The 27619-nt window shown below is 57.8% G+C and overlaps 13 protein-coding genes across 13 annotated transcripts; 6 read left to right on the forward strand and 7 right to left on the reverse strand.

The window, feature by feature from the left end:
• Positions 1 to 1026: 1026 nt before the first annotated feature.
• On the reverse strand, positions 1027 to 2998 carry CcaverHIS019_0411660 (uncharacterized protein; the record flags this gene model as incomplete). Its single annotated transcript, XM_060601082.1, has 2 exons — positions 1027 to 2291; positions 2992 to 2998. 2 exons carry the CDS (start codon positions 2996 to 2998, stop codon positions 1027 to 1029), a joined length of 1272 nt encoding a protein of 423 aa, XP_060457611.1.
• An 869-nt stretch (positions 2999 to 3867) lies between these two features.
• Positions 3868 to 5219, reverse strand: NCE103 (uncharacterized protein; the record flags this gene model as incomplete). The annotated part of the gene is made up of 7 exons (XM_060601083.1): positions 3868 to 3951; positions 3985 to 4263; positions 4452 to 4536; positions 4766 to 4844; positions 4894 to 4946; positions 4987 to 5045; positions 5085 to 5219. The coding sequence occupies 7 exons, from the start codon at positions 5217 to 5219 to the stop codon at positions 3868 to 3870; spliced, it is 774 nt and encodes a 257-aa protein (XP_060457612.1).
• Positions 5220 to 6022: 803 nt separating this feature from the next.
• CcaverHIS019_0411680 (uncharacterized protein) lies at positions 6023 to 6783 on the forward strand (the record flags this gene model as incomplete). Its single annotated transcript, XM_060601084.1, has 5 exons — positions 6023 to 6101; positions 6187 to 6203; positions 6267 to 6295; positions 6340 to 6598; positions 6676 to 6783. 5 exons carry the CDS (start codon positions 6023 to 6025, stop codon positions 6781 to 6783), a joined length of 492 nt encoding a protein of 163 aa, XP_060457613.1.
• A 1416-nt stretch (positions 6784 to 8199) lies between these two features.
• CDS1 (uncharacterized protein) lies at positions 8200 to 10339 on the forward strand (the record flags this gene model as incomplete). Its single annotated transcript, XM_060601085.1, has 6 exons — positions 8200 to 8282; positions 8314 to 8978; positions 9058 to 9156; positions 9192 to 9383; positions 9485 to 9939; positions 9974 to 10339. The coding sequence occupies 6 exons, from the start codon at positions 8200 to 8202 to the stop codon at positions 10337 to 10339; spliced, it is 1860 nt and encodes a 619-aa protein (XP_060457614.1).
• A 1726-nt stretch (positions 10340 to 12065) lies between these two features.
• On the reverse strand, positions 12066 to 12537 carry CcaverHIS019_0411700 (uncharacterized protein; the record flags this gene model as incomplete). Its single annotated transcript, XM_060601086.1, has 2 exons — positions 12066 to 12077; positions 12124 to 12537. 2 exons carry the CDS (start codon positions 12535 to 12537, stop codon positions 12066 to 12068), a joined length of 426 nt encoding a protein of 141 aa, XP_060457615.1.
• A 666-nt stretch (positions 12538 to 13203) lies between these two features.
• Positions 13204 to 13579, reverse strand: CcaverHIS019_0411710 (uncharacterized protein; the record flags this gene model as incomplete). Its single annotated transcript, XM_060601087.1, has 2 exons — positions 13204 to 13240; positions 13275 to 13579. The coding sequence occupies 2 exons, from the start codon at positions 13577 to 13579 to the stop codon at positions 13204 to 13206; spliced, it is 342 nt and encodes a 113-aa protein (XP_060457616.1).
• Positions 13580 to 15443: 1864 nt separating this feature from the next.
• CcaverHIS019_0411720 (uncharacterized protein) lies at positions 15444 to 16454 on the reverse strand (the record flags this gene model as incomplete). Its single annotated transcript, XM_060601088.1, has 1 exon — positions 15444 to 16454. The coding sequence occupies one exon, from the start codon at positions 16452 to 16454 to the stop codon at positions 15444 to 15446; it is 1011 nt and encodes a 336-aa protein (XP_060457617.1).
• Positions 16455 to 17689: 1235 nt separating this feature from the next.
• Positions 17690 to 19643, forward strand: CcaverHIS019_0411730 (uncharacterized protein; the record flags this gene model as incomplete). The annotated part of the gene is made up of 3 exons (XM_060601090.1): positions 17690 to 18008; positions 18083 to 18238; positions 18310 to 19643. The coding sequence occupies 3 exons, from the start codon at positions 17690 to 17692 to the stop codon at positions 19641 to 19643; spliced, it is 1809 nt and encodes a 602-aa protein (XP_060457618.1).
• Positions 19644 to 19695: 52 nt separating this feature from the next.
• CcaverHIS019_0411740 (uncharacterized protein) lies at positions 19696 to 20949 on the reverse strand (the record flags this gene model as incomplete). Its single annotated transcript, XM_060601091.1, has 3 exons — positions 19696 to 20198; positions 20295 to 20472; positions 20515 to 20949. The coding sequence occupies 3 exons, from the start codon at positions 20947 to 20949 to the stop codon at positions 19696 to 19698; spliced, it is 1116 nt and encodes a 371-aa protein (XP_060457619.1).
• A 562-nt stretch (positions 20950 to 21511) lies between these two features.
• On the reverse strand, positions 21512 to 23137 carry NOP13 (uncharacterized protein; the record flags this gene model as incomplete). Its single annotated transcript, XM_060601092.1, has 3 exons — positions 21512 to 21977; positions 22014 to 22514; positions 22551 to 23137. The coding sequence occupies 3 exons, from the start codon at positions 23135 to 23137 to the stop codon at positions 21512 to 21514; spliced, it is 1554 nt and encodes a 517-aa protein (XP_060457620.1).
• Positions 23138 to 23377: 240 nt separating this feature from the next.
• hrf1 (uncharacterized protein) lies at positions 23378 to 24640 on the forward strand (the record flags this gene model as incomplete). The annotated part of the gene is made up of 5 exons (XM_060601093.1): positions 23378 to 23809; positions 23846 to 24053; positions 24096 to 24312; positions 24350 to 24446; positions 24488 to 24640. 5 exons carry the CDS (start codon positions 23378 to 23380, stop codon positions 24638 to 24640), a joined length of 1107 nt encoding a protein of 368 aa, XP_060457621.1.
• A 233-nt stretch (positions 24641 to 24873) lies between these two features.
• On the forward strand, positions 24874 to 25917 carry CcaverHIS019_0411770 (uncharacterized protein; the record flags this gene model as incomplete). The annotated part of the gene is made up of 4 exons (XM_060601094.1): positions 24874 to 24919; positions 24964 to 25672; positions 25746 to 25750; positions 25904 to 25917. The coding sequence occupies 4 exons, from the start codon at positions 24874 to 24876 to the stop codon at positions 25915 to 25917; spliced, it is 774 nt and encodes a 257-aa protein (XP_060457622.1).
• Positions 25918 to 26577: 660 nt separating this feature from the next.
• CcaverHIS019_0411780 (uncharacterized protein) lies at positions 26578 to 27103 on the forward strand (the record flags this gene model as incomplete). The annotated part of the gene is made up of 2 exons (XM_060601095.1): positions 26578 to 26800; positions 26865 to 27103. The coding sequence occupies 2 exons, from the start codon at positions 26578 to 26580 to the stop codon at positions 27101 to 27103; spliced, it is 462 nt and encodes a 153-aa protein (XP_060457623.1).
• Positions 27104 to 27619: the final 516 nt, after the last annotated feature.

Consider the following 27619-nt stretch of genomic DNA (forward strand, 5'->3'; position numbering starts at 1 on the left):
TCAGATGGCGAGAGCGCGCGAGATGAGTGGTCTAGGTCGGTGTCAGTATACCTCCACTTCAACTCATAACCCATGACGTGGGTCCACAGGATTTGATTCCGGGTGGCAAACTGATCTCCACCTCCACCGGATGGTTGTGGCGGAAGTGGCGGAATGCTGGTGTAACATTTAGTTCCCATTCGCCATGAGTCCGCCATACACCGATCGTTTGGTGCGGCATCCTCCTACGCGCCGCTCGCATGACACATCGCGGCAGCTCGCCAGCATCGGCCTTGCGAGTACATCCCGTTTGACCCCAAAATACAACCCCGAAAACAGATATACAGAGTGTGGTGTTTCATAACCCCGAAAACAGATATACACAGTGTGGTGTTGCATAACGAACATCCAAACACTAGTGGTGAAACGGTATCATGGACGCTTGCCATGCGTTCGGCGGGGGTTCGACTCCCTCCTAGTGTATAGTGTGCAAGAGGGCCTGGAATGGTGGCTCGTTGTTTTTTCGGTGCGAGGGCGTTTTGGGGGGTGGGAGGTGGAATCGGATTCTTAGGGCAAATCACACTGCCCCGTAGCACAGTCAGTGGATGAAGGCATAGGTGCTGAGAGTAGTTGGCTTGTATCTACATCTACCAATGACCAATATATAAATGGTGAAGATGAGGGAGCGTTGTCGAGTGCTGTTGCTGGCGGGGGGTTGGGTACGTCCTGATCGGCCCTGTCGAATCTGCGTCATCCATCGTCCAGCCCACTGGTGTCCAGACCTCTGCCGCCGGGCAGTCCACCCACCAACCCCGGCACCGCTAACCAACCCCGGCACCGCTAAGAGCACAGCTGCATCACTGGGCTACCCTACAAGCCAGACAGAATAGGAAAATGAAAAAAAAAAAATGTCCGTTACAGCCAACCGAGAGAGGGTGGGTCGAGAGAGGAGAGGGAGAAACACTAGACAGGTGATGGTGAGGTTGGGATCGGGTCGAATGTGGTACGAGCTAGTGCCGAGGGATGAGATACAGGTACAACTGCAGCCTAGACGTTGGTGACGGTCAAGTCGCGGTGGACTGCGCCAGAGTTGACGCTTCCGACGCTCTGTTGGCGCTCGAGAGACGCGGCTGGAGGCGCCTCGTCAAATTCGTTGTAGTTGTATGCTGCGTCGTCCGGGTAGTTGTAGTAAGACATCCGGTACTGGTCCTCCTGGTGCTCCGGGACAGTGGGGAGCGTCTCATCGTGGCCTGCGTAGACGTGGGCCACGTCGTACTGTGGGTCTCCGTACGAGTGGTGGTAGTCTGCACCTCCGCGCGAAAAGTCAGGGGCGCCGTTCCCATTCGGGTCCACATAGTACTGCCCATTGGGAGGGTAGGTGGTCCCTGCATTGTGGTAGTTGGTGTCACCGGGCAGGTTGCTAACGTCAACCAGGTTGGCAGCGTACGGGTCGTAGCCACCCGCGGCCTCGTAGTCGTAGCCTCTCGTCGACTGCGGTGTCGAGTTCTCAAAGTCATGGCTTGTGTTGGACGCATAGTACGCGCCGTACTGAGTCATGGCTGGCGAGTGGTCGTCGTCGTCATCAAAGCGCGGTTGCTGAGCAGCAGCGGCGGCCACAGCAGCAGCAGCCACATCCCGGTCGAGACGCTGGCGACGACGGCGGCGGAGCGTGAAGAACGTGAAGGCGCCAATGCCCGCTGCAACCACGAGACCAACGACCACAAACACGCCGGCGACAGCTCCAGTGTTCTGGAAAAAGTCACTGCCGCCTCCTCGTGATGAGCTCCCATTGATGCTGGCCGTGTTGTGCACAATCGCCGTGACGGTGTATACGCGGCCAGACGCATCCGTCTTGAGGATCCCCGTCGTCAAAACTGAAGGTGCAGTGGTGATAGTATTGCCATTTGCATCCGTGGTCGTGATGAGCACGCCCGAGGTCAGTTGCGTGGTGCCCCCTGGGAGGATCAGGGAGGGCAGAACCGTGGGTCTGTTGGACGACGCTGGAGGGGGAGCGACGGTTGACGAGGGGTTGGGGGCTGGGTTTGAGGGAGTGGGGTTTGTAGAGGAGGTGTCGACCGTGGGGGGGGACGATGTTGGATCGCTACTTGGTGGGGGTGGGTTTGAGGTGGAAGGCGGGTCTGGAGGGTTAGAGCTGGGAGGGGGCTCGGATGTAGGCGGGTTGGAAGTGGGCGGCTGGGAAGGTTCCGGCGATGTAGTCGTGGGCTCGGGTGGGTTCGAGGTGGGTGGTTCAGAGGTCGGCTCCTGGGAAGTGGGCTGAGAGGGCTCGACGGATGGCGAGGATGGCTCGGGAGCTGGGTTTGAGACAATATCCGTTGGTGGAACAGCAGAGATTGACATGGCGAGGATCAAGTGCCGTTTGCGAGTAAGGTTGTGTCGATGATGATGACAGAGGGATAACGAGTAACAATGTAGTTTGATGGAGTAAAAGGTAAAGATGAAATGAATGTGTGAGTAGTAGAACAGGAGAGTGTGACAATGAGGAAGGAGAGTGCCGTTGAGGGGGGGAAGGGGTGGTAACGAGGGGGAGAGATTTGAATGCTGTGTGTGTGCGATGTGATCAAAAGAGGGGGATTGAATGCTACCACATGGACATTTCACCCAAAGCGGCAATAGAGTGCGGGATAACCCGCGACTTGGGATATTCAAAGGGTCTAACCCTCATTTGAACAATTGACACTACCCTCAAATGTAATCCTAATAATCTCATCCCCATCTTCAACCTTGTCAGCATGCATCAATCACAATCCACACGGATCACAATCGCAGATCCGTGTGGAGCGTGTGTGGCATGATCGCGCGACAATGCGACGCGAAGCGCGAGTCGCGAATTTATCAAGTGGCGTAGGGCGGCACAACGGCACATGCCTTGACTACCGGGAGCTTGTTCTGTTCCGTCCAGGGCAACGGCAAAGCAACCCAGACCCGACCTTGTCCGCAACTCAATCAAGTTCTCGGGCCACTCATTGATGCTTGAATCCAGAAGCAACTCACAGCTCATGTTTGGTTCCTAGTGACGAGCGAGTGTGGGTGGGAGAGGGAGAGGGAGAGGGAGAGGGAGAGGGAGAGGGAGAGGGAGAGGGAGAGGGAGAGGGAGAGGGAGAGGGGGAGTGGGGAGTGGGGGGTTTACAAGTTGGATAATGGGTAGCCAAGTGGCGAACAGGCGTGGTAGCCGTACGGTGAGTGGCGAGGGTTTACTCAGCTACCAGCGATCAACGATCACGTTCAAGGGGATTTCGGGGCGAGTCTGAGAGTGAGAGTCTGAAAACACGATTTGAGAAGAGAATGAGATGGAGATGGAGATGACAAATGGAGCTGTATGCATGAATTGTGGGCTGTGAGCTGTGAGCTGTTGAGCGCTGAGCTGCTGGGTGGTTGGTTATGGGCTGTGCTGATGGAGGTCTGTGACAGTTTGTTGGTATGGTTCATGGTCTGTTGGGACCGTGACCCGATACTTTGGGCCTGAAAGTCGCCAACATGCCAAGACAAGGCATTCGTGTGGTATGCCCAGAGAGCTGCAAGCTCAAGGGCTGCAGAACACGACCAAGGGCCAAGGGAAAACCTCACGCCAGGGTCAGACCTCACTGCAGCCCAGTTGACCAGTTAGTTATGACTCGGCAATGGATCCTGAACAACCCCTTTGCTTTCCTGATAGACTTGGGTCCGGGCTCGACCGATTGAGGGCTACATCAGGGATCCCATATCCTACCTTCCGGATTACCCGGCACCGAACCCCAAATCTCCATAGTAGCAAGTCAGTCGGTGATATATCTACTTCCGAAAGTGGCACTTGGGTTATTTGGTTCACTCCATTACCAGCTCATGAGAGCAATACCATTTTCTATCTGTACATGCTCACCAAACACACTCCTAGAAGAGTCGAGGACCCATCCGCGAGCCACCGGGCTTGGCCCCAGGCGGCCCCTGCGATACACCAAGGTCGCGCACAGTTCCCTGCCATCAGACTACCGAGAAATTGCAACTCACATTTTCAAGCTGGTACACCCAGCCATGCACGGTCACGCCATATTCGGCACGGCGCTTCCAGTCGTCCTGCACAACCTGACTGGCGAGGAGATTGCGCACCTGCTGCTGCACGTTCTCCTCGACCAGCAGGTCGAGCGAAGGAGGCCCGTCCTCGGTTGCCATGGCGCGCGCGAGGACCGTCAAGGGCTTGAGGTAGCGCTGGATCGCCTGGGTTTCGGGAACCGGGGGGAGATTTGACGCACGCAGCGCAGTCTGGCAACCGACACAGTTCGAGTGGCCCTGGGGTTAGTGGGTGTGGGGGTAGGGGTGGGGGTAGGGAGGTGGGTGGGTGTGCGATGGTTGGGGCGACGCGATTATTCGTCAAGCCAAGCGCCTCGAGCACGCCAAGACAAGCGACTCGAGCACGCCAAGCAACTTGAGGGCGCCACATCACGCTCTTGCGCGCGCCAATGCCACAGGCTACTCACCGCCACGATGATGTGCTTGACCTTGAAGTTGATCAGGGCGATCATGAGGACGGCGTTGAGCGAGTCATCTGAGGGAGAGTACAGGCTGGGCCGTTAGTCTTTCGTCATCGAAACGACACTGAAGCGATCGCGGACATCATGATGGCGATCACCAAGTTGGCGATCAACCTGAAATCAATGGGTTGCTGGTTGGTAGCTTGCGCGCGCAACATCATCACAATGCTGCGGTAGATGTAACCAACCTCACTCTGGCACTACCAGCTGCCCTCTGAACACCGCGGCCCGACGCCTGCTCTCCCTCAACTCCAACTCACTTTGCAATACCGCGGTGCACAAAGATATCGCCTGGCTGCGACCCCATGATAGTAGTCTCGGGCACACGCGCATCCGAGCCTCCTTGTCAGCTCACTCTTCCCTGAATCCGCAACCGGTACAGACTCACAGCCGATCCAAAGAATCTCGGGCCGCTGGCCAGGATAGTGACGGGGAAAAAAGCTGGTGTAAGTCTTGGTCAACTCGTCAAGCGCCGTCATACCCTGGGTCGGCCGAGCCCACACGTTTCGCCCAGCGCTGGTTGCGGAGCATGAGCTCTTTCTGTTGTCAGCTCCTGCCAAAGGAGAAAGGAGGACGCACAAGCTCGGGGTACAAGTCGGAACCGTGTTTCTCAGTTGCGCTCTTGGGGAGGTTCCGGTCGTCGGGGCGGGACGAGGCGCTGATGCCTGAGCTGGCAGATTGTTGGGGCAGCTCGCGGCGGAACGGGAGGGGCATGGTGGGTGGGTGGGTGGTCGTGGTCGAGAGGGAGAAGGGAACGGAAGAGACCAAGCGAGTACACGAGACTGAGACTGAAGCGAGACTGAACGAGACCAAGGGAGACGAGACGGAGATAGGGGAAGACAAAAGTCTAGAGCAGAGGTAGAGCAGATGTTAAGAGGGTGGGTGAGAGTAGTGCTGCCAAGTGGGCGAGCGCACGGTGTCACCAAAGCTCAAGCTCAAGCTAAAGCCCAAAGCCGCCAGCAACGCCCTCATGCCACCTCAGGTGTGCGATCAAGCCTCCCCCGGATATCTCCCCGGGGGGATGGGGGAATGGTGAGTGTACAGTTTGAAGAGACGGTCCAAGTGTTGCTGGTAGCGGGCTAGCGGGCTACCTAGCTCGACGCACGGATCATCTTCCCTGATGCTCGGACTGGAGTTGAGAGGGAATCACCACGACAAAAGTTCAAGCTGCGCACGGTCCTCCAAGGGAAGTTTAGGATAACAAGGGCCCTTTGAGCCTTGGGGCGTTTCTCGCTTGAAACTTGGCAAGATGTGCCTCATCGCATGGTAGTAACTGACCGAGCCGAGCGACAACGGCAAGCGAACGACGCGTGTCGTGTACGGGGCGCTGGAAATGGTGATAGAGGCAGAGTTGATGACTTGTGAATCATTGTTGATAGCCAACTGTAGGGGGAATCCCGGAATGGGTCGAGCGGAAGCAACGAATCCGGCTCATGGCTCGCGCTCGGGCCGGACTGACCTCTTTGAAGGTCAAAAGCCTCCACTGCCTCCACTTCACAATCGTCGAGATCGCCACCATGCCCGTCAGCTCCGTCAGCGTACACGTCGTCCAGAGCCCCGAAGACTTGGCCGCGTGCCACAAGATCCGCGTAGATGGTGAGTGCTACCGAGCTCCTAGTCAAGTTGACACCGGCACCATTCCGGCATCACATCACACATTCCTTACGCACACTGACCCCAGTCTTCGCCCACGAACAGGTACGGTTTCGCGTGATAGCGTGATAGCGTGCTCTCCTGCTCTCGCACTCGCACTGACGCCAGGGTTTCCCCCTCGACACCGAGTTTGACGAGTGTGTTTGCCTGGTTTCTTAGGCTTGAGGCTTGGCTGATGCAGCTACGACCACACGGGCGACTGCGTCCACTTTCTCGCAAAGGTTGACGCAACACCCGCAGGCACAGTGCGCCTCGTCCCCTCCAAGGGCAAGTTGACCCGCTTGGCCGTGCTGGCGTCGTATCGGTCTACTGGGGCCGGGCGGGCGCTCGTGCATGCCATGGAAGAGTGGCTCATGAGTGAGGCCCGCGCTGGGCGTCTTCAGCATCTCGTCAAAGAGGGCCGCGCGGGTAAGGCCGTGCATGTCAAGATCCACTCGCAGGTATGTTGATGATGAGGATGAGGCGGAGATGAGAGTGCTGAGACAACTCGGAATGCTCGGCGCTGCGCTCATGGCAGATCCCCGTTATCAAGTTCTACGCAAAGCTCGGATACTTGGAGGAAGGGCCGCGCTTTGACGAAGAGGGCGAGCCGCACCAGCTCATGGTGCGCGACATTGAGATCTAGCGACGGTGCGCGACATTGAGATCGAGATGGTGTGCGACATTCAGATCTAGAGCACGACCATGAACCATGAACCATGCACGTGTCCACTGCCACGAACATACACATAGACATGTACATCCATTGCTGCCACACACCCACGCCTAATTGAGAGTAGAACAACACAAGATGACATAGAGGGAGATAGACTACAAAACGTCGCGGTGGGAGATCAGCCCCGAAAGATGGTTAATTTTCGACAGCATTGCCGAAGCTAGCCGTGTTTCCAACAAAGTTGGTCTTTGCATCATGAAGGAGTGCAAGCACTCCCCTCCCCCGCGACGGGGCGGCGACAACGCCAGAGACACCGGATGTGTGACAGTCAACACCGAGCCTCTAGCTCGATGTCCACCATCATCATCGATTGAAAACCCATCACAGCTTAAAGTCAGCGGCGTCCTCGCGCGTAGGGATAGAGATCAGAAAACGATGAATCACCAACTCCGCCTCCCCGCCCCGGTTTGTACAGTGGGGCGTTGCGCAAGCGCAGGACTTGGATTTCTGTCCGCCCATCGAAAGTTTTCATCCGTGTGTGGGGGATGGACTCACCATAATAAGATATCAGCCCCGGAAGAAGATTGACGATCTGCAACTAGCTGTGGCTGTCTGTCAGTTTGATTCAAAGCAATAAAAAGCTCAAGGTGCGCTCAGCCAAGGCTGAAAGTGTCTCGTCAATCGCGGCAGAGCCGGTTACGAATGAGGTAAAGTATGGTTGTGGTTGTTCGTCACAGCGCACGTTGACTACTCACTCAGAATGTTTCCGATATCGGCGCCGTCAGTTGGATCGACATGTTAGTATCTGCCGTTAGCGTCACTCGCAGACGGAAGAAAAAGAGGGCGTCAGGTCATGTGTAGAGAGTCCGCACGCAGACCGGTCCTACCCGGCGCCACGGCTAACCTCGAGAGGTTCCACCGCTTAGGAGTTGGATTGTAGTGTTCATCAAGCAGGAAGAGTGTGGACGACTTACTGTGAGCAGGAATATGGATGGAGTGGGGAGAAAGTCAAGACATGGTGGAAGACATGCGCGTTGAGATGAGAGTGAATGTCAAAGTTGGAGATGCTGTTGAGCAAAATGTAGGACCCAGAGGATGGGAGAGCCACGTGTTATATGACGTGGGGAAAAGAGGTGGTCGAATGATACGAATGCTTCCGTCGTGCTTGGTGTCGTGCATTCACGAAGACGTCACCTTGAACTTTGAATTAGCCGGCCGCCCTAGTATCAATGGCTAATTCTCTACTATTAAGGAGAATTAGGAGAAAGACACGCAACAACTCCTCGGTTTCTGTCTCAACTCAAACTCAACTACACTCTCGAACCACTCGTCCGCTTCTTGTCCATCACAGTAACCCTCACAATCCTTACCGAGGCCATCGCCACCATGTCCTCATTCTCCCAACGTAACATGTTCGACGTGCTTGACGTGCACCAGCACGTCGAGGATGAAGAGTCGGACCTTGAAGAGTGCGTCCGCTTCTGACTAATCTGACAGAAGACCCGAGCCTGAGCCGTCCGCGGTGACACCCAGTGCACCCACCGCGCCGCTCACCAAATCTGCCAAGAAACGCGCTCGCGCTAGGGCTGCTGCGGCTGCCAAGGCGAACGGGGCGAACGGCAAGAGCGCCGACGCTCAGGAGCCTCCAGCCGCCTCAACGGCGAAGCAGGTGTCGGAGCCCAAGCCCGAGCCCGAGGTCGCACAGCCTGCACCGCAGGTATCCCAACCCCCATTCTCCACTCCCGCCCCCGCCCCGGCTGCGCCACCGGCCGCTACCACGGTCGCCAAGCAGCCGCGCGAGGCTTCGCCGCCCACGTCGCCGACGTTCGCCCCGTCGCTCCCCGAGTCTCTTCCTCATCCTGTCAGGGATGCATCCCCCGCGAACCGCAAGCGCAAGGCGCCTGCGGACTTTACACCCGCTGGCCCCGGAGCCGCGTTCACGCCGACCTCGCCGTCCAAGAACAGCGTCAAGTTTGAGGACCCGGTCCCCGGGGTCCCCAAGAACTATGTCAAGTTTGAGGACGGCGTACTCGCTGGCGAGGGCCGCGACGGCGAGACAACGATCCCCCGTGCCCCCCAGCCGGTGCAGGCTCCGCCGCCCAAGAAGAACCAGAACGCCATCGAGCGGACGGTGTGGACGCTCATCATGATCTTCGGCTTCATTAGTGGGTTCAACGCCGGGCGCTCGGCTGGCTTTGGCAGCGGAGTGCTGGACCCGCCTGCTTTGTTCGTCACTGACCCCAGCTCTCCTCTTAATGGGTCACCCATGCATGATCATCCTCGTCATGGTCTGCCAGGCGATCGTGTACAAGGAGATTTCTGCGCTCTTTGATCTGCGTGACCGTGCGTTGTCTGCCACCGAATCCGCTGACACTCAGAGGGCTCCAAGTCTCTCAAGCAAGTCGGCGACTGGAGCAAGTCGCTCAACTGGTACTTCTTTGTCGTCACCAACTACTTCCTCTACGGCGAAAGCATCATCTACTACTTCAAGCACATTGTGTTTGTTGACGCGTACTTTGTGCCCTTTGCCAAGAACCACCGCTTCATCAGCTTCATGCTGTACATCTTAGGTGAGTACGCCAGCGGTGTAGTGTCGCCGCCGGTCTTCGGTCGCGGTTCTCCTCGCACAAGCCCCTTTGAGCCTTCCGCTCTTGGCACTGACTAACCCCAGGCTTCGTCGCGTTCGTCGCCAACCTCCAGCGCCAGTACCTGCGCCAGCAGTTCGCCCTGTTCTGCTGGGTGCACATCACGCTCCTTCTCATTGTCGTGTCGTCGCACTTTATCGTCAACAACATTCTCGAGGGTATGATCTGGTTCTTCGTACCAGCCTCGCTCGTCATCTGCAACGACATCTTCGCCTATATCTGTGGCAAGTTGTTCGGCCGCACGCCGCTCATCAAGCTGTCTCCCAAGAAGACGGTCGAGGGCTTTGTCGGCGCGTTCATCTGCACCCTCATCTTCGGCATCGGGTGGGGCACCTTCTTCCAGCAGTTCAACTACTTCATCTGCCCGGCCAAGGACCTCAGTGTCACCATCTTCTCCGACATCCAGTGCAAGCCCAACCCTGTCTTCCTCTGGAAGGAGTTTGAGTGGACTGGCGCCGTGCGCACCATCCTGACTGCCATTGTGAGTTTCCATCCGCCGCTCCTGCTGACCGCAGCTCGGACACGCGCCAGCCCCGGTCTGGTACAAGCCGTACCAGCTGCACGTGATCGCAATGGCCACCTTCGCCTCGCTCGTCGCGCCCTTTGGTGGCTTCTTCGCGTCGGGCTTCAAGCGCGCGTTCAACATCAAGGACTTTGGCCACTCGATTCCCGGTCACGGCGGCATGACCGACCGCATGGACTGTCAGTTCATGATGGGCATCTTTGCCTACGTGTACTACTCGTCTCTCATCCGCGTCCAGAACGTGACCGTCGGTGGCATCCTGCAGACCGTTGTCGTTTCGCTCACCACCACCGAGCAGCTCGAGCTCCTCGACGACCTCAAGCGCTACCTTTCGGGGCAGGGCGTTGCCGGTCTCTAAGACGAAAAGGTGGATGCACGTCCGCTGTGAATACCCTAGATAGAAACGCCCGCGCTCGCATCAGGTAATGTCATGCATGATCTATCTCTGTCTGCGGCGGGGTGCTGGTAGGTGGATGCCTGAGTCTACCAGAACTCGACCTCCCTTCCCGCTGCATCTCACCTGCCCTGAAACAAGTTTCTAACATGTAACCCGGCCTGGTTTCGGCATCTCTCATCCGTCATATGCGTTTTCGGGGATAGTGTTGTAGACGGTGACTCGATTGTAGACGGCTCCCGGTGGCCAGAACATTCGAGGTTCACGTTATCTGTGATTAAGATTCAGTTTCCGTCAGCCACGCACAAGAATCCGGTACCCGGGTATCCAGATCTCCAGCAGGCTGCAGGGAAGAATTCACTTCGAGCTGTGGCTGCCACACTGGTGCTAGCCGGGGAAACGCGCTGTGCATTCATCCAAGACATCCGCGCCGTGAGATGTGTCCACCAAGGCAGGCGACATCGTAACATAGTGAAAAACAGTCTCTGATCTTATAGCGGCTAGTATGGGAAAAACAGCCTCTGATCGTATAGTGGCTAGTACGGGAAAAACAGTCTCTGATCGTCTAGTGGCTAGTACAGGAAAAAAACAGTCTCTGATCGTATAGTGGCTAGTATGCTCGCTTGTCATGAATGACCGCGGGAGACCGGAGTTCAATTCTCCGTCAGAGAGAAGCGCGCGAACGTTCGTTTTTGGATGGCCTGAGGGGGTGACGTCCAAGAGGACCGAGCACATTGACGTGATGTGTCGCTGTTGTCTTCGCGTCAGAGTCTGAGTCGACTCGCGCGAACGGACAAGATCCTGTCGACTGCTCGTGAATCCGAGTGTGTTACACGAGCTGAATTGCGAATGGGGTACCGATGCCGCTGGGTCTATGACCTTTGAGAGATATGAAACCGAGTCTAAACGGGGATGGCCTGGAAAGGAAACCGTCCAACGAGTGTGGGCTCTGATGGCCAAAGGAACTGGTATCCGCACCTGATCAATCCCAGGCAGGCATGGGAACACTCCTTGGAAATCCACCCTGTTCGGTTCCTTCTGTCCCACACCCATACCTTCGACCGGTTTGGCTGTATAGACTGCGTGCCGACGTCACTGCTCGTAATCAGAGGCGCCTGCAGCCTTGGACTTTTCCCTACGTCGGGGTTGGGATAGGCGTGACGACGCTCCCGTCACCAGATTACCACCGTACTCCACAACCCCTGGTATCCCTCTCGACGAGCAACAACCTTCTCCGAGGCTCGCAAACTCGAACCAGGTTTGCCTGCTACTCTTGTAACTGATCGCCGCTGGCCATCAACGCCTTGGCACCACCAACGAGCAGCCGTCCTTGTGGTGTAGTGGTTTATCATGCTCTCTTTGGGTTGCAATGGGAGCGGTCCCGCGTTCGACTCGCGGCAGGGACCGGCTGGTAGTGTGTTAAGCGCAACCAAGCCTTTTTAGAGCGCCGCCAATGTGACATATGGACTGTGCGGGCCGCGTGACGGAAGGAAGGAGGTGTGGTCAGTTGAGTTGAACAGCCAGTGGTCTGGTCTGGCTTGGGTCTGGGCTGAGTCGATCGACAATTTATGCATAAAGAGGCAAGCTAAACGAAAGAAATACGAGTGTCCGGACGTGTATGGCTCTTCGTGAGTGTAGACAAGTGTGACGACTCACCAATCACTTGAACCAGACGATGAATGTCGATCGATTACGATGGAGCCTAAAAGCGAGGCTATTTTCAATCCTCGTTCAATATCAATTCTCACCTGGCGGCTAGGCTTTCCCTTGATGATGCTCTTGACGAGGCAAGTGCATCCCTTGCACTTGATGAGGTCTTTGCGGATGTTGTAGATCTTGTTACGCAGGCCGTACACGGCCTTGATGGCGGTCGTCGCGTATCCCTCAGTCTTGCGGATCTCCTCCTTGTCGGCGTTGAGCCTAGTTTCAAGAGAGTTGATCTTGGTCTGGATCTTGTCTGACTCCTTGGACTCGACATAGTCAATAAAGCTAGCAAAGTACTTTGCACGGAGCTCGGCAAGGTCCTCGCGGTGCCAGTGGCGCCTCTGGATGGCTGTGACGCATTCCTGGTCGAAACGGGCCAAGCTGGCGACCGCGGCGTGGAACTCGGTTTGGGCCTCGGTGAGGGACGCGGTGATGATGCAGAAGGTGCAGTTGGCCATGTTGGAGGAGGGAAAAGGAGTGGGGTAGTGGCGGATGGTCGGTGGGTTTTCTCGTTGGTCGCTTCTTATCTTGTACTGAAGCTGGATGATTGGGGGCTAGAATGGAGACGATGCGGTATGTGCAGGGACTAAGGCGATCAACAACGTGATGGACGGAGCGAACCGGTGATGCAATGTTGTACATCGCAGAACGATCTGGCTCTAGGGTTGGGGCAAAGGAAGCAGCCAGAGCCCTGGTAGACGACAGAGAGGTGCTGGCGATGGATTTTAGACTTGCCTGCGATGAAAGCCGAGCACGAGCGGCCGTGGCAATCACGTTCATTTTTCGCAACCCTGATGGTTATCTGCCACCGTTGATGGGACAGGTGCATCCTCTGCCATCGATCGCAGCCCCGTCTGTCGTTGCATGTCAAAGGGATGACGGATCGGGGTGCGACCCGTATCAGCGCTGCGAATCCAAGCTGCGGCAACTGGTAATGTCAGGCACTGTGGCGGGTTGCGAGTTGGTGATGAATGTGCCACTGTCGGAAGCATATCGACAGCAGGGGCGAGACGCAAAGTTCCTTGCCACACCACGGTAGCCACCTGGCATTTGGACCATGCGTACCCGGCCAAGACGAGGTAAACTATGCATCAGAAGGGCTAGACCAATACCATTAATGCAAACTACAACGACGGAGAGTTTGAGCGAGGGGGGCCACGTCTGCAATTAGCGTCTCCAGAGCAGAAACACTCACTGGTACAGGACCTGGTGACAAGGGCACATGCTGTGTGCGCCGTACATCCCCTCCACGGCATCAAGCTGTTCCTGGAACGTCTGGTGGGCGCGAGTCACGGCCTGGGACATTTCGTTGACGTAGTTCTCGGCGTGGAGGAGGAGGATTGGGCGGGCAAGGCCGCCCATATTGCTTTGTTGGAGGGCATGTAACTGGGCTATCGAGTTGCCGTGGGCGACCGAGACGGAGTGGAAGTGCTTCCAGCGGTGCCAGAGGATGGACTCGGCGTTCGTGATTTCGCCAGCGAGGGGGCAGGGATTGGCCATGTTGGGAATTGGCATGGCTGGCATGAGCCGATAGTGCGGGACAGCGGCCATATTGTAAGCGCGGGGGTGGTGGTGGTTGTGGTTGTGGTTGTGAGACATTGATGGTCGCAGGATCAAGAGGTGGGGGGGGGAAAGGTCGCTCTGTGATGGGTAACTAGAAATGATGTGGATGGTGAGAAGGAGAAGGTGGTTTCGTCAACGAAAGTCAAATGTACATTGTGCTCGCTACAGTCCCGCAAAAGGAAAGAACGAGTTTCTAGGATGAGTGCGAGGCGTTACACTCCACGTCGGTTTCTGTTCTTAATTGCAGTGCGAGGAGGGTGGCTGAAAACTCTGAGAAAGTGACACACGCACGTCTGGCCAGAGCTTCAAGGCCCTATTTTCTCTGCTGGGCAGAATTACAGCACAATTGTACATGTCAACTACGAAGAGTTATACAACAATCAAGTCCATGATGCTCGGTGAAGCGACGTCCTTTCTACACAAGTCCATGATTCTCGGTCAAGCGACGTTCTTTCTACACATAAGAGAGGAGGGAGGCTGTGAGTCGCAGTCGACGCTATCCCATTAACCCGTGGCACAGTGGTGGATCTACACATGGCTTGGTGCCAAGATGACCGAGTCCGCTACCCTTTCACCCATGTGGCACATGAGGGATGTTCTTCACACAGACCAAGAACTAGCCGTCACTCCCTGTTCGTTTGCGCTACAGGTGTTGGGATAGATGTTCTCTTCGTTGAGCGTTGCGCAGAAATTAGCTGAGGCGCATTGGCCTTCAGAGGTGCCAGAGTCATGTCAGTGATGGCATCATCTGCAGAAACTGTTGTCCTCGCCTCCGTTTGCGGTCAGTTTGTTCGTTGAAACCCCCGGCAAGTACAAACCTTCGGGGGCTGGGGTGAGCGTATCAGCATGATCCACCTGCGGTGTAAAATAACCCAGCTGTTATCAGTTACCTCGGCAACTGCTCCCCCTTAATCGTGAGTACCGCAAACAGCGATGGGTCCCTCTGACTATCGATAACGCCTCCCGCGACCTCGCGGGGACATGTATCCCCGTCGGCCCAAGGGTCTCCACTATCCGCTTTCGCGGCATACCACTTCTTGGACGACTGGCAGACCAGCAACTCGATCTTGTCCAGCGTCGGGGAAGCTATTCCAACAAGTACTGCCTCAGGGCTCCAGAGCGAACTCCAACCCGAGCAGCATCACGACCACGGATAGTTCGGAGGCGGGTTCTCAACCCAGGACTACCCATCCGACAAGCATCCGCATTTCAATTACTCTGATTGGGCAACTGTCATTGGTGGCAGACGGTCTGGTTCGTTATTTGAAAGGCGGATGTGGATACAACTAGAGTTATAAACAGACCGCCACAGTGGCGAGCGCAGCTGATGTGGCGGCAATGCAGTGTCAGGCAGCTGTAATTGAGTATCTCGCATTGTACATGCACCTCGTCTGTAGTCTGTTGGGCCCTGTTCCGTTCTACTTGAAATAGGTGGGCGCGATGAACGAGGTCAAAAATAGCAGGGAAACCAAAAACGTGGCGCAGTCCGCGCGAACTGCTAGCCTCGTGTGGGGCTCGAACCCACGACCGAATGATCAACCGGAATCATGAGATCCGCATTAAGAGTCATTTAATCTACCGACTGATATAACGAGGCTTGGTGCGGGATGATTTTCGGGCGAAACACAAGGGGAAATCTCACCACTCCTGTGAGATAATCGCAGCTCACTGCTGCCAGAGACGAGAACGGACATTGTTTTGGTGGTGGCCGTCGTGCGTGATATGACCACCGGGTTCATCCTACTCGGGAAGGGTGATAGATGTCAACAGATCACTACAACTATGCTACAAGTCTTCGTTCTTACGCCATGCCCATCTCGAGCGCGAATTGCCGTTGACCCACGCGCATGCGGTGCTCGTCGAGGCTGGCGAAGCGCCATTGCTCAGGCTCGTTCCCGTCCACCTCATCGCCCATCATCTTCACAACGTACTCGTTGAACGTGCTGACAAAGGGAGCGACGCAGTCGTCGCCAAACACGACGCTCCCTTCGGACGGGAAGAGTTGGGGGAGTGCGGCGGCGTTGACGATCGAGATACGCATGCGCGGACGGCGGCGAGCGGCGGCAACCACGCAGCGAAGGAAGTGGAGAAGAGGAGCGCACTCCCATGTCTTGGGGGCTGGGTGGACGCCACTGACAATGACGGTAAGTTCCTCGACTCCGCCATCGGAGGAGCGGAGTTGTGCGAGAAGCTCACTGTGTGCGCGGTACCGCGTACTGATGTGGTACACTACACGTTTGGTGGTTGGTCGTAGAGCTACCCATGGTTCGTATACTGGTCCGATGGCTGGTGCGCGCGGCCACCCGAAGACGATGACGGTGTTGGAAGACGTCGTGATGGCCGGATTGTGCATGAAGCCCGAAAGCCAGACGCGAAGCGTCCCGGTATGTGTTGGGAGGAGGGAGAGGGAGCGTGGGGTAAACATGTCGCTAAAGTCGACGACGGCAGGGGCCGAAGTTGAAGCTGAAGCTGAAGCGGGAGGGGTTGGAGGGGTTGGTGAGGAGGCCCACGGGACGGGGGCGCCACGGACCGCCGCGTCTGCGGGGAGCTCGCATACACGAGCGTGAATATCTGCCATAGCTGGGTGCCGGCCAGAGGGCGTCTCGATACTCGCCCAGCCACAGACGAGGTGGGCGGCAAGGTGGGCGTCGGCCGTGGTGCGGAATGTGCGCGACGCGCCGCGCAGGGCTAAGAGTGAAGTGCGGTCGGCGTACGCGAACACGGCATCGATGATGTGGGGAAACGCGCAGTGGTCAATGTAGTTGATGTGGGGAAACGCGCAGTGGTCAATGTAGTTGGGGATGGCGTTCATGGTGTTGGGAGGAATAGGTAGAGGGAGAGTGAGGCAGGGAATGAGGAGGTCGGGAGGTGGGTTATAAAGGACGCGGACGTGGGAGCGGCGCGGGATGCCTCTGTCATCGCATCGCATGGTGCACAGACGCGCTTGTTTGCCTTTGGTTGTGGGGTCGAGGGGGGCGAGCATGAGAGGCGCGAGCGCGAGGGAGGTGGGCGTGGGGCGCCAGTTTCAAAGTGTTTGTGAGTGAATCGGAGCTTGGTGGCGTGGACGGTGGCTTGGATGGCGTGGTGGTCTGTGCGAGGGAATGTGTTTGGTGTCGGCGTGGGCAAGCTCGCGGTGTGTGCTGCGCCGAAGAAGAGTTTTATACCCCAGGTTGACGCTGAGGTGAATGAGGAAAGATGACTAGAGTCCGTCGCTCCACGGATCAAGAACACTCAAGCGTAGCGAAGAAATGTTAGGCGCGACGTCAGCCTTTGTGGGTGGTGGCTTGCTTGGCGCCGAGTCACGCGACGCGTGGCCGAGCACCGGGCGGGGAATAAGCTTTTGCCCTGCCTTCTGCCTTGTGCCCTCTGCCTGGGCTGTAGAACTGTCGAACGATGAGTAGAGGTCCTGTGCAGATCTTGGAATTCTTTTAGTCTTTGTCAGATATGGTCAGCTGCTTCTTGGCTTCTTGTTGCCACCCACCTTGGGCCCCGCATATGTCAAATGACGTCTCATAATCCGATTGGGTTTGGAGACCCTGTGCCGGCGGCAACTTTTATAAAGAAGAAGCGAAGCGGCGCTAGGTATACGAGTAGAGGGCCGGTCCACACATCGCATCGCTGAGTCGGTGAGACTTGCGGCCGTAGATTGTCTAGGCTCTATGGCGACAATGATCAAACGCGCCCTGTAAGGTGTACTTAGAGCCGGCATGGACATGGAGTAGAAATTGTGCAAGACTGGGCAGCATGTATGATCCCGACGAGATATCGGGCCGATGTTGTTGGTTGATATCCCATGTCTCCGGGCGGAATTAAGCTGTCGAGTGGAGGCCGGTCCGGAGGTAGGAGGCACGGGTTGCTAGTTGGGTGACCTCATAGTAACTGAGCCAGGCAGATGTCTCCGGTCAGATGGCTACCTGCTAGCTGCCACCTGCTAGCTGCCCTGCCAGTAGCCAAGCTCACAAGACCGCTACGGCCAAACCAAGCATTCATATCCTGGCCATCTCCCATTCCCATCCTTCTTCCCATCTCTCATCCACCTCACTGGCAATGACCGACCGCCACATTTTCAACGACCACACTACGCTGGTGGCGCGCTCTCTGCGCGGCCTCGTCGCCCACAACCCTCGCCTCAACCTGATTCCAGCCCTCAAGGTCGTGTACCGCGCCGACGCTGACCGGTCAAAGGTCACGACAATCTGCGGCGGTGGCAGCGGGCACGAGCCGGGAACACCAGGCTTTGTAGGCCAGGGCCTTCTCACTGCCGCTGTCGCCGGTGACGTGTTCGCGTCGCCTAGTGCACGCCAGGTGCTTGGTGCCATCAAGGCCGTGCCGAGCGACAAGGGGACGATCCTGATCATCACGAACTGTGAGTTTTTGGTTTCTTGTTTCTCGCGACGGCAACTCGCGGCAGTACCCTGGGATTCATTTGGCTGACTCCAGACACCGGCGACAACCTCCATTTCGGCCTGGCGCGCCTCATGGCGCAGGGACAGGGTATTGAGAATGTCGAGCTTGTTGTGGTTGGCGACGACGTGTCCGTCCCGCACAGCCAGGGAAAGATGGTCGGGCGCCGTTGCTTGGCAGGTATCATTCTGAGTGAGTTTTTGAGGCGGCATGCAGCAGTGCTGCACGTTGAGCTCCCTTTATTTTGCACAAGCTCACACCAGTCTCCAAGATCATGGGAGCGGCGTCCGAGGCGGACATGGACTTCCAGCCCATGGTCAAGCTGGGGCGTTCGATGGCATCCAACACGGCGTCGGTGTGTATGGCTCTCGAGCACTGTCACGTTCCTGGACGCAGTGGCGAGTGGGCGCAGATTGGCGCGGGCCGCTGCGAGATCGGATTGGGTCTGCACAACGAGACGGGCGTGTTCAACATCCCCCAGCCAGAGCCCGAGGAGCTGTTCAAGATGATGCTCGACATGATGTTGAAGCAGGACGACCCCGAGCGTAGCTTTGTCAAGTTTGCCGACGGCGACGAGCTCATTCTCCTCGTCAACAACCAGGGCGGGTTGAGCCCGCTCGAGATGGGTGCTGTTGTTGACGAGACACTGCGCCAGCTCGAGGAGCGTGGCATCGTCCCGAAAAGAGTGTTCAGCGGTGTGTTCATGGGCTCGATGAACATGCCTGGCGTGAGCTTGTCGCTGCTCAACCTCACCAATGTTGCGCGCGAGTGCTCGGCAGAAGGTATCACAGTCGAAAGGCTGTTGGAGTTTACCGATGCCGAGCATAATTCCGTTGCTTGGCCCGCCGCATACAGGACGTACCGCGACGTGCCCAAGGACTTGGCGGAGCGTAAGCGCGCCGACGCATACTTTGAGCTGCCCGAGGAGAAGAAGGAGGCGAAACCGACGGGGCCGGCGCTCAAGGTTAACCCCGAGGTGATCCAGGCCGCGCTCAAGTACGCTGCCGAGGACGTTGTGGCTCTCGAGCCCCAGCTTACCAAGTGGGACACGATTGTTGGCGATGGCGACTGCGGCGAGACTTGCGAGATGGGCGGATTGGCGGTCCTCAAGGCGGTCAAGGAGGGGTTGGGCAAGGATGGCGACCTCGTCACTCTGTTCCGTGACCTGACTGAGATCATCGACGAAGCTTGCGGAGGAACCCTGGGCGCCATCTTCTCCATCTTCCTCGCGGGCATGACGACAAGCATCCTTGCCGCCGCAAAGAGCAGCCCGCAGCCCGAGATTAATGGCGAGTGGTTTGGCAAGATGGCACTCGAGGGTCTCGAGACGCTCAAGCAGCGAACGGCGGCGCGTGTTGGTCACAGGACGGTCATGGACGCCCTCATCCCCTTTGCTGACGAGTTGGCCAAGACTGGCGATATCGCAAAGGCCGCGGCGGCGTGCCGTGCAGGAGGAGAGAGCACATCGACCCTCAAGGCCAAGCTTGGGCGTGCAGCCTACGTCGGCGACCGCAAGGACCAGCAGATGCCCCCCGACCCAGGAGCCATGGCAATGGTGGCTGTCGCCGAGGGCATTGTAAAGGCGGCCAACAAGTAGTGTGCACATTAGATTAGACGGGGATGGACAGTCGATACGTAACACGATGCATTCATGAAGAGGACAATGCTAGATTGCGCATAATGAGCTCGTACGACAGCATGGTGACGGCCGAGCTGGGCACGGTGCGGACGAGGTTGATGCTGAGGCCGCGGTAGAACCCGCGCCACCCGTCCTGGCGGTATATGAGGCGGCAGACGTCGATGATGCCACCGCGCTTGGGTTGCCATCTTCGTAATCTCCCATTGCCCGACATGGGCTGATCGGGCTTCTGAGGGTATGGTGGCTCCGAGCCGGTCACGAGCGGCGAGTAGAGCGCGGCCGGGGGCACTCTTGTTGACGAGCCCACAGGCGCACCGATGGGACCCGGCCCGGAAGACATAACGGCGCCTTCTGGTGGCCGTGGAGGCTGGGGAGGACCAGCTGGCCGGTTGCGCTGTACCTGGATGCGTGTGCGCAAGACCTCGTGCGGGTACGTCGCGAGCGAGGCGATCATCTTGGACACGGACGAGCAACCAAGAATCGCCGTAGGCGTAAGCTGTCGCCCGTCGCGGCCTGGCGTTAGTTTTGGCTCTGGCTTGGTCCGTAACGGAGTTGGCAAGTGCTTTGGCGCGTAACTGAGCACCCGAGTCGGGAGAGAAGGAAACTCACTCGCCCACGACTTGCTCTTCTCATACAACCCGAACTGGACGGCGACGTGCGTCACGCCGAACAGACTCGGAACCAAGCCCTTGTAGAACGCGCGGATACCCTCGGTTTTGTAGATGCTGTAGAACGCCTGCACCGTGTTGCGGTATCTCGGGGCTGATGGAGGCAATGTCGCCTGGGCCTAGAGGTTAGTCGCTTGCTTTTGTAGCAGTCTTGTGCCTACCATAAACCGCGTCTTGACAACCCACAGGGGGTTTGTGAGTATCGTCCCGGTTGCGCCTGCAGCCATGGCTGCAGCGACATGCGACGTGTCTGGATGCGCGACAGCGAGCGGCACGCGTCGCAAACGGTCCTTGATAAAGTCGTACACGGTGAAATAGATGCCCCATGTCGGTAGATATCCACCTATTGTTGGGCCGAGACCGCGGTAAAAGCCTCGCAACCCGTTCTGGCGGTAGATGCGGACAATGGTCTTGGACACGCCCTCGTAGCCCTTTGCACCTCGTGGAACGCTCTGCGCCTGGAGGGTCGTCTTGACTACGTCGAGCGGGCACGTCGCGATCGAGCTGACAAGGCCGGCACCTGCACCCGCGACCATCGAGTGTAAGCTGGGGGGCACGTGGATGAGCTGGAAGATGGCGATCGGCGGGCCGCACATCGCGATGCCGTTGGGGTTCGGTGCTGGCGCGTCGACACTCGTACTGGCCGCGTTCACATTCGCGCTCGCGCTCGCGCTCTCACGCCCATCACGCGACAGCGCCATCCCGGCGCTGGGTCTGGCGTCAGTTGACATCCAAAAAAAGGATGCGTACGCAGGACGGTCCGCGCCTCGGGGTGGTAGCTTGTGTGACTGGACCCCGGGATGGATCGGCTAGTGGCCGAAGTGGCCGAAGTGGACGGTTGGAGGCCGCGCGGCTAGAGAAGAAAATGCGGGGGAGCGTGTAGCTCGCAGCGCGGCGCGGGGTAGAACAAAAAGGCGGCGCGCTGCGGCGGCGAGGTGATGGGGGTTGAAGGAAGATGAGTGGTGAGTTGAGCGGAAGAGAGGGGAACAGGGTGGTCAGCCAGAGAGCCAGAGGAGCAACTCGGGACAACGGAACCAAATTTCAATGACTCGTGCACACCACACACATGGGCAGTCACTCAATCTCACCAACTCTGTAAACTAAACACGCACAAACCACCCAACCACGCCCACTGCATGCATGTCACGTACACCATCTCTAGTCGAATGTAATCTTGGACCCAGCGCTCTCCACAATCCCCACCTTCTCACGCTGGGCCATCATCAGCGCCGCACCGGGTCGTGGCCGACCAGCCGACTCCCACTTCTTGCCGCGCTTATCGCGCTTATCGGTGCGCTCCTCCTCTCCACCACCAGACACCATGGCCGCGATACGTGCCTGCGCTGCGGCCTCCGACTTGAAGTCGGTCCTGGCTGGTGCGTGCGCAGACGCAGGCGCGCTCTCGGCATCACCGTTGCCCTCAAAGTACCTCTGCGGCCGCTCACGACGCTGGAACTTGGCGGGGCGCGAGTCGTCGTCACGCTTGCGCTTGCCGCCGGCACGCTTGGTCGCTTCCTGACTCGCGTATTGCAGCGTGAGCTTGCTGCCACGCAGGAAGTGGTTCTTCTTGTTCATGAGCGCCGCACGCGCGTGCACCGGCGACTTGAAGTCCCAGAACGCGAATCTGATGTCAGCGACGTACGTACGTCAGAGTGCTCACCCCTTGCACCGCCCAGTGTCTTCGAACTGCGCCACGCGGGTCTTGATGAGTCCCGCCTTAGCAGACCCGCGCTTCCCCTTCGTGAGAGTCTCCTTGGCACGCTTCTCGCGGGCGGCCTCGCGCGCCTCCTCGTCCATCTCCTCGTCGCCCTCCCCCTCCCCCTCCTCCTGCTCGGGGTCAGCCTCCTCCTGCTTGGGCTCGGCCTCCTCTTGCTCGGCGATCAGTTCGGCACAGTTGTCCTCGATGAGCTCGCGCAGCTCTTCCTCGGTCACATCGAATGGCAGGTTGCCGATAAAGAGGGTGCTGCTCTCGGCGTGCTTCTGCTTGCCAACGGCTGCAGTTCCGGGTCCACTGGGGATCGTCTTGGGCGTCCGCGCGTTCGGGTTTGCCTTGTGGTCGTTCCCGGCCTTGATGAGCAGTCGACGTCCGTCGAGCGGGCGCTCGCTCAGCCCCATCGCCAACAGCATTTGCTCCTCAGTCTTAAAGTCGATATATGCAAAGCTGTTGTCAGCTCAGAGTCAGGCATTGCTAGCTCACCCCTTGTTCTCCGAGAACTCGCCACGTGCGGCCTTCTTGGGAAGGTAGACGCGGGTGATGCAGTCGTCCTCACCACCACTCTCGGTAATACCGGTCTGCATCCAGGTCTTGAGCGCGTCTGGCTGTGTGCGGAACGACATGTTACCGATCCAAACACTGAACTGGCTCTTCTCCTCCTTGGGAGCGGCCTTCTCCTTCCTTCGGGCGTGGCCCTCAGCACCCTCCTCTCCTTCTCCCTCCTCCTCCTCATCCCCAGCCAGCTTCTTGGCCTTCTTCATGTAGTCTGCCTTCTTCTCCACGGGCGCCTGTCCGAGCTTGACACGCTTCTTAGCCGCGCGCATCTCGGCCTTGGACAGCGGCACGCCAGCCTTGAGGTCGACCTCGAGCATCTCGGCGTCCTCGTACACGGGTCGCTTGCGCTTCTCGCCGCCCTCATCGGTGTGTTCGTCGTTGGTCTCGCCGTTCGCAGCACCGTTGTCAGCGGCTGCTGCCTCAGCCGCAGCCTTCTTGGCAGCCTTGCGAGCATCCCGCGCTGCCTGCTGCTCTGCTGTCCGTCCCGACTTGCGCTTTGGCTGGGCGTCGCTCATAGTGTTGGTGGTGGTTGTGGGAGCTATTGGGTGGAGGTCTAGCCTAGAATTGCCACCCGACGTTCAGACATTTTTGGATTAAATCGAAAACAAACAGGGTCAAATATTGTTAAATGGGTTAGTTGGGTTGCCTCGATGACGATGAACGCGTGGAGGTGTGTTTGCAAGCGTGCGGAGATTGAACAGTAATAAGCCAACACGACAACATCCCCCTCCTCTCATCTAGCTCTCACGACAAACATGGCATCTCCGCCCTACATGTCGTCCCGCTCACCACCTCCTCTTCAGCACCCAAAGCCTACGCATCCGGCGTACCCACCCCCAGAACCGCCTCAAACCCCAGGGCGCAGTTCGACCTCATCGTATGGCCGCACGTCGCTCGAGATGGGCGAAGGCTACGTCCGCTACTCATCCCCACCCGTTGGCAGCATACATCAGCAAGCCGAGGCGCCTGGGCCTGGGCATCACCAGGCTCCACACGCTTCGACGAGCGCCTACGCCCCTCCGCAAGGCGAAATGCACAGTCGGAGCTATGGGCAGCAGCCGCACGCGCCGATGGGATATGGGCAGCCGGCCGGGTTCGGGTGGCCTGTCAACGACGCGACGGCGCAGATGGGTATGCAGTTTGGCAAGAGCGCAGTGGCAGCTGGCCAGGATTACGTTGAGAAGAATGTGAGCTCATGCGCTTTCAGGACAAGCTGACATGAGTTCTCGCGGTACCTTCCTCTTCCACTAGTCAAGACGTGCTTTGCCGTCACGAACGGCTACGTGCTCCGCAAGCTCCGCATTGTGCTCTTCCCCTGGCGCCACCGCCCGTGGGCACGCCAGCCACGTCGGACAGGCGAGGCAGGTGCCCATGTCGAGTCCTGGCAGCCGCCCAGAGATGACATTAACGCGCCTGACCTGTACATTCCAAGTACGTCCGCTCCGCTGATCATGCGATTGAGCTGACAAGGAGCAATGGCGCTCGTGACATACACGCTCCTTTCCGCACTGGCGGCCGGCCTCGGCAAGCGCTTCCACCCCGAGGTCCTCGGCTACGCGGCGAGCAAGGCGATCGCCGTTGTCGTCACGGAATTCTTTGCGATCAAGCTCGGATGTTACTTCCTCGACGTGCGTGGCGGCGGTGCGAGCGGCGTCGAGCTCCTCGCGTATGGGGGGTACAAGTTTGTGGGGTGAGTCCTAGTGAGACTGATGAAATCTAACTCGCAGAATCATCATCACGGTCCTTGCATCGCTTCTCTCCTTCGGTCGCGTGGCCACTGCGACAGTCTTCCTCTACGTCGCGTGCGCCAACGCCTTCTTCCTTGTGAGTACAGCTTAGGATTTTCTGCACTAAGCTGACATCAGCTCCGCTCTCTCAAGTATGTGCTGCTTCCCGATTCTAGCGTGAGCGCGTCAGCTGCAACACTTTCCCACGGTCAGCGGAGCCGGCGCGTGCTATTCCTGTTCATAGTGGCTGCTGCACAGGTGGTGTGGATGGCGGTCCTGAGCTGGGTGTAGACGTTGATAGTATAGTTAGACTGCATGTCATGGGAGATGCTCATGGTGATCTCTTGTTCAAGTGGAGGTCCAACTGCCACAATCCGTGTTTCCGAGATGTAGGGAGCGGAGATAATGCCACGTGGCATTTGGCTTGCTCTGGTAGGAGGATCTTTGTTTCGGAAAGTGTCGCCAGAGATTTAGACAGCAAAAGTCTGGAAGACAGTTGTCTGAACCATCTCTTGCTTCAAACCATGTCCCTCTCCTTTTACTCGGCAACACGAGCATCACTCTCTCAGCGTGAGTTGAGCTCGTCCTTTTCGTCCTTCTACAACTGACGCCAGTCGTATGTGCGGCCGGCCCCTCGACGTCGCGCGCGCTTCATGCCTCGGCCGTGGTGAGCCGCGAGTCTGCACACAAGGCGCAGGCTCGTCGGAAGCGTAAAAAGGTCTATGCGGGTCGTGAGAAGCAGGCTATCGCCGACACGGAGGGTGCGGTTCACCTTGCTCTTGGGTCGAGGAAAAACGACCCCAGTGGCCCGTCGGCACTATACTCTGGCTCGCGCCTTGAGAAGACGGTCATCAAGGCCGACGATGTGTGGTACACTCCTCCGCCAAATTACGCTGCTGGTGAAGAGCCAAAACACTACGTGTACGGGTTAAATGCGGCCGACCGTGAACTGCTGTTTGGTGCGCTTCCACTTGCGACAAGTGCTCTCTCGTTTGACCCTGAGCGTCCACACCAGAGCGAGGCGCAGGCCGTCGAACAGGGCCAGCAGAGCGAAGTCATGCGGCGTATCCTCGACCTGCGTAATGCCGACAAGGGCGGTATCGAAGTAGTCAACCGTGCGCGTATCGTCAATGAGTTTGGCAAGAACGACAAGGATACTGGCAACACGATTGTTCAGGCAGCTCTTTTGACGCACCAGATTCGCGAGATGTGGCGCCATGTCGAGGACAACCCGCGCGATCTTCATAATCGCCGTCGCCTTCGTATGGCCATTCACAAGCGCGCACGCGTGTTCAAGTACCTGAAGCGCTCGGAGCCGCTCAAGTATGCGCAGACGTTGCTCGACTGTGGCCTTGAGGTTGGAGCCGTCGAGGGCGAGCTCATGGTCGGCATGTAGTGAGAGTGAGTCTTGTTTCTTCTTCTCTTGGATGATGCTCTACAAACCTGATTTAATGAGCCTGAGCCGGCTTGACACCGGCACAAGAAGCTACTTTACATTGTACCTGACACTCTTGTCTCTTTTTTCTGTTTCGTGGCTAGTGCTGACGGATACAGGTGCCAGCAAGTGAGCAAGTGAGCAAGTCAGTAGAAACAGTGGAGATGTGTCATATGTTGCATTTACTTGTCCGTTGCGGGTTGAGTGGGCGAAGAGCGTCGTGGATCCAGTAGAGTCTGGGCTGACATTGGCGTGCGAGCATTCTTTAGATACCTCAGTGAGCAGGCATGTCTTCAAGTACCGACATGCAACTCTGAACACGTCCACGATGTCGTCTGACCTAGTCCCATTAGATGCAGATCCTCTCGAGACAGCACTTGAGAGCGTCCGAACAGGCCATAGATGTACTCTTCTGTGAGTTGGGTGGGAGGTTATCTGTCTCTCCACGTCCAACACGTAGTCACCAAAAGTCAATCGCGTCCAATCTCTCAACTCGCAGCCGGAACGATGGAACAATTTGTGGTGGCGGGAACCAAAACTCCGGACACGGGTCTAAGGTTAGGTGACCAGGAGACTGGGGCGGATTGCCGCCAGTTCCCGCCGATCCGGCTTTATGCCATCTTGCTCAGTGGTGCTAGTAAAGTAACATGAATGCTAAGAGCAGATACTCATCGACTGCTCACTCTTCTTCTTACTCTCCTCTCTCCACCAGCTCACTCTCCATCAGCCCAACTCCACCCAGGCCCCAGCCTACCAAGACAACCCCACCCCACCCCCCGAACCCACCCCCACGATGACCACGCCGCAGTACACCATTGTCGTGGGATGCGACGACGCCGGCCTGCAGTACAAGGACCAGATCAAGGCTGATCTCGAGAAGGACCCGCGCGTAAAGGCCGTCATTGATGTGGGGATTACCGGGGATGACAAGACGGCGTATCCCCACATTGCAGTTGACGCTGCGCGCAAGGTTGCGTCGGGGGAGGCGGACCGGGCGCTGTTGATTTGTGGCACTGGTGAGTTGTGACGGTTGGCGACACAATCTCACTCCCGTCTCGATGGCCCCCATTCTGACTCCAGGCCTCGGCGTCGCCATCTCGGCCAACAAGGTCCCTGGCATCCGAGCCGTCACGGCCCACGACAGCTTCTCGGTCGAGCGCGCCATCCTCTCCAACAACGCCCAGGTTCTGTGTATGGGCCAGCGCGTGATTGGTATCGAGCTTGCACGCCGCCTCGCCCGCGAGTGGCTGGGATACGTGTTTGACGAGGCGAGTGCGAGCGCGGCCAAGGTCAAGGCGATTCACGAGTACGAGGCCTAGGCTGAGCTGCGTAGGCGCGATGCTAGAGACGCCTCGTGATGGCAGGCGGTGGAGGTTGGAACGAGCATAGACTGTAGCTTATCATGCACCCTTTCTTGGGATGAGGGATGGGAGAGGTTGACAGGGGGGTAACTTGTCCGAGGGAGGGCGGTGGTGGAGTTGAGAGTGATGTGGGTGGCGCCAGCCGTCGAGTTGTTCGGCTCCGTCTTTCGCACTAGCCAGCAGACCTGTACAATTAACTGACTGCACAACTGTTCAGTTGCATTGTTTGTTCGCCGTGGCTGGTAGATTGGTGGAGAGAGCATCAGCTAATGGGCAATGGGCAATGGGCAATGGGCATCTGGGCAATTGGGCAAGAATGATCAATGAGGATCTAGTAGAGTTGTAAGCCCCTTGTACCCGAACAGTGGGCCCTGCACAGCAACGCACAGGCCCACCCTTCCCAGCCATGTCGTGGTTCCTCTACTGTGCGAGCCCATCACCTCCTCTGGTCAGTCTGTGGTGTTGTCTGCCGCG

Source organism: Cutaneotrichosporon cavernicola, assembly GCF_030864355.1.
Source record: "Cutaneotrichosporon cavernicola HIS019 DNA, chromosome: 4".
NCBI lineage: Eukaryota > Fungi > Basidiomycota > Tremellomycetes > Trichosporonales > Trichosporonaceae > Cutaneotrichosporon > Cutaneotrichosporon cavernicola.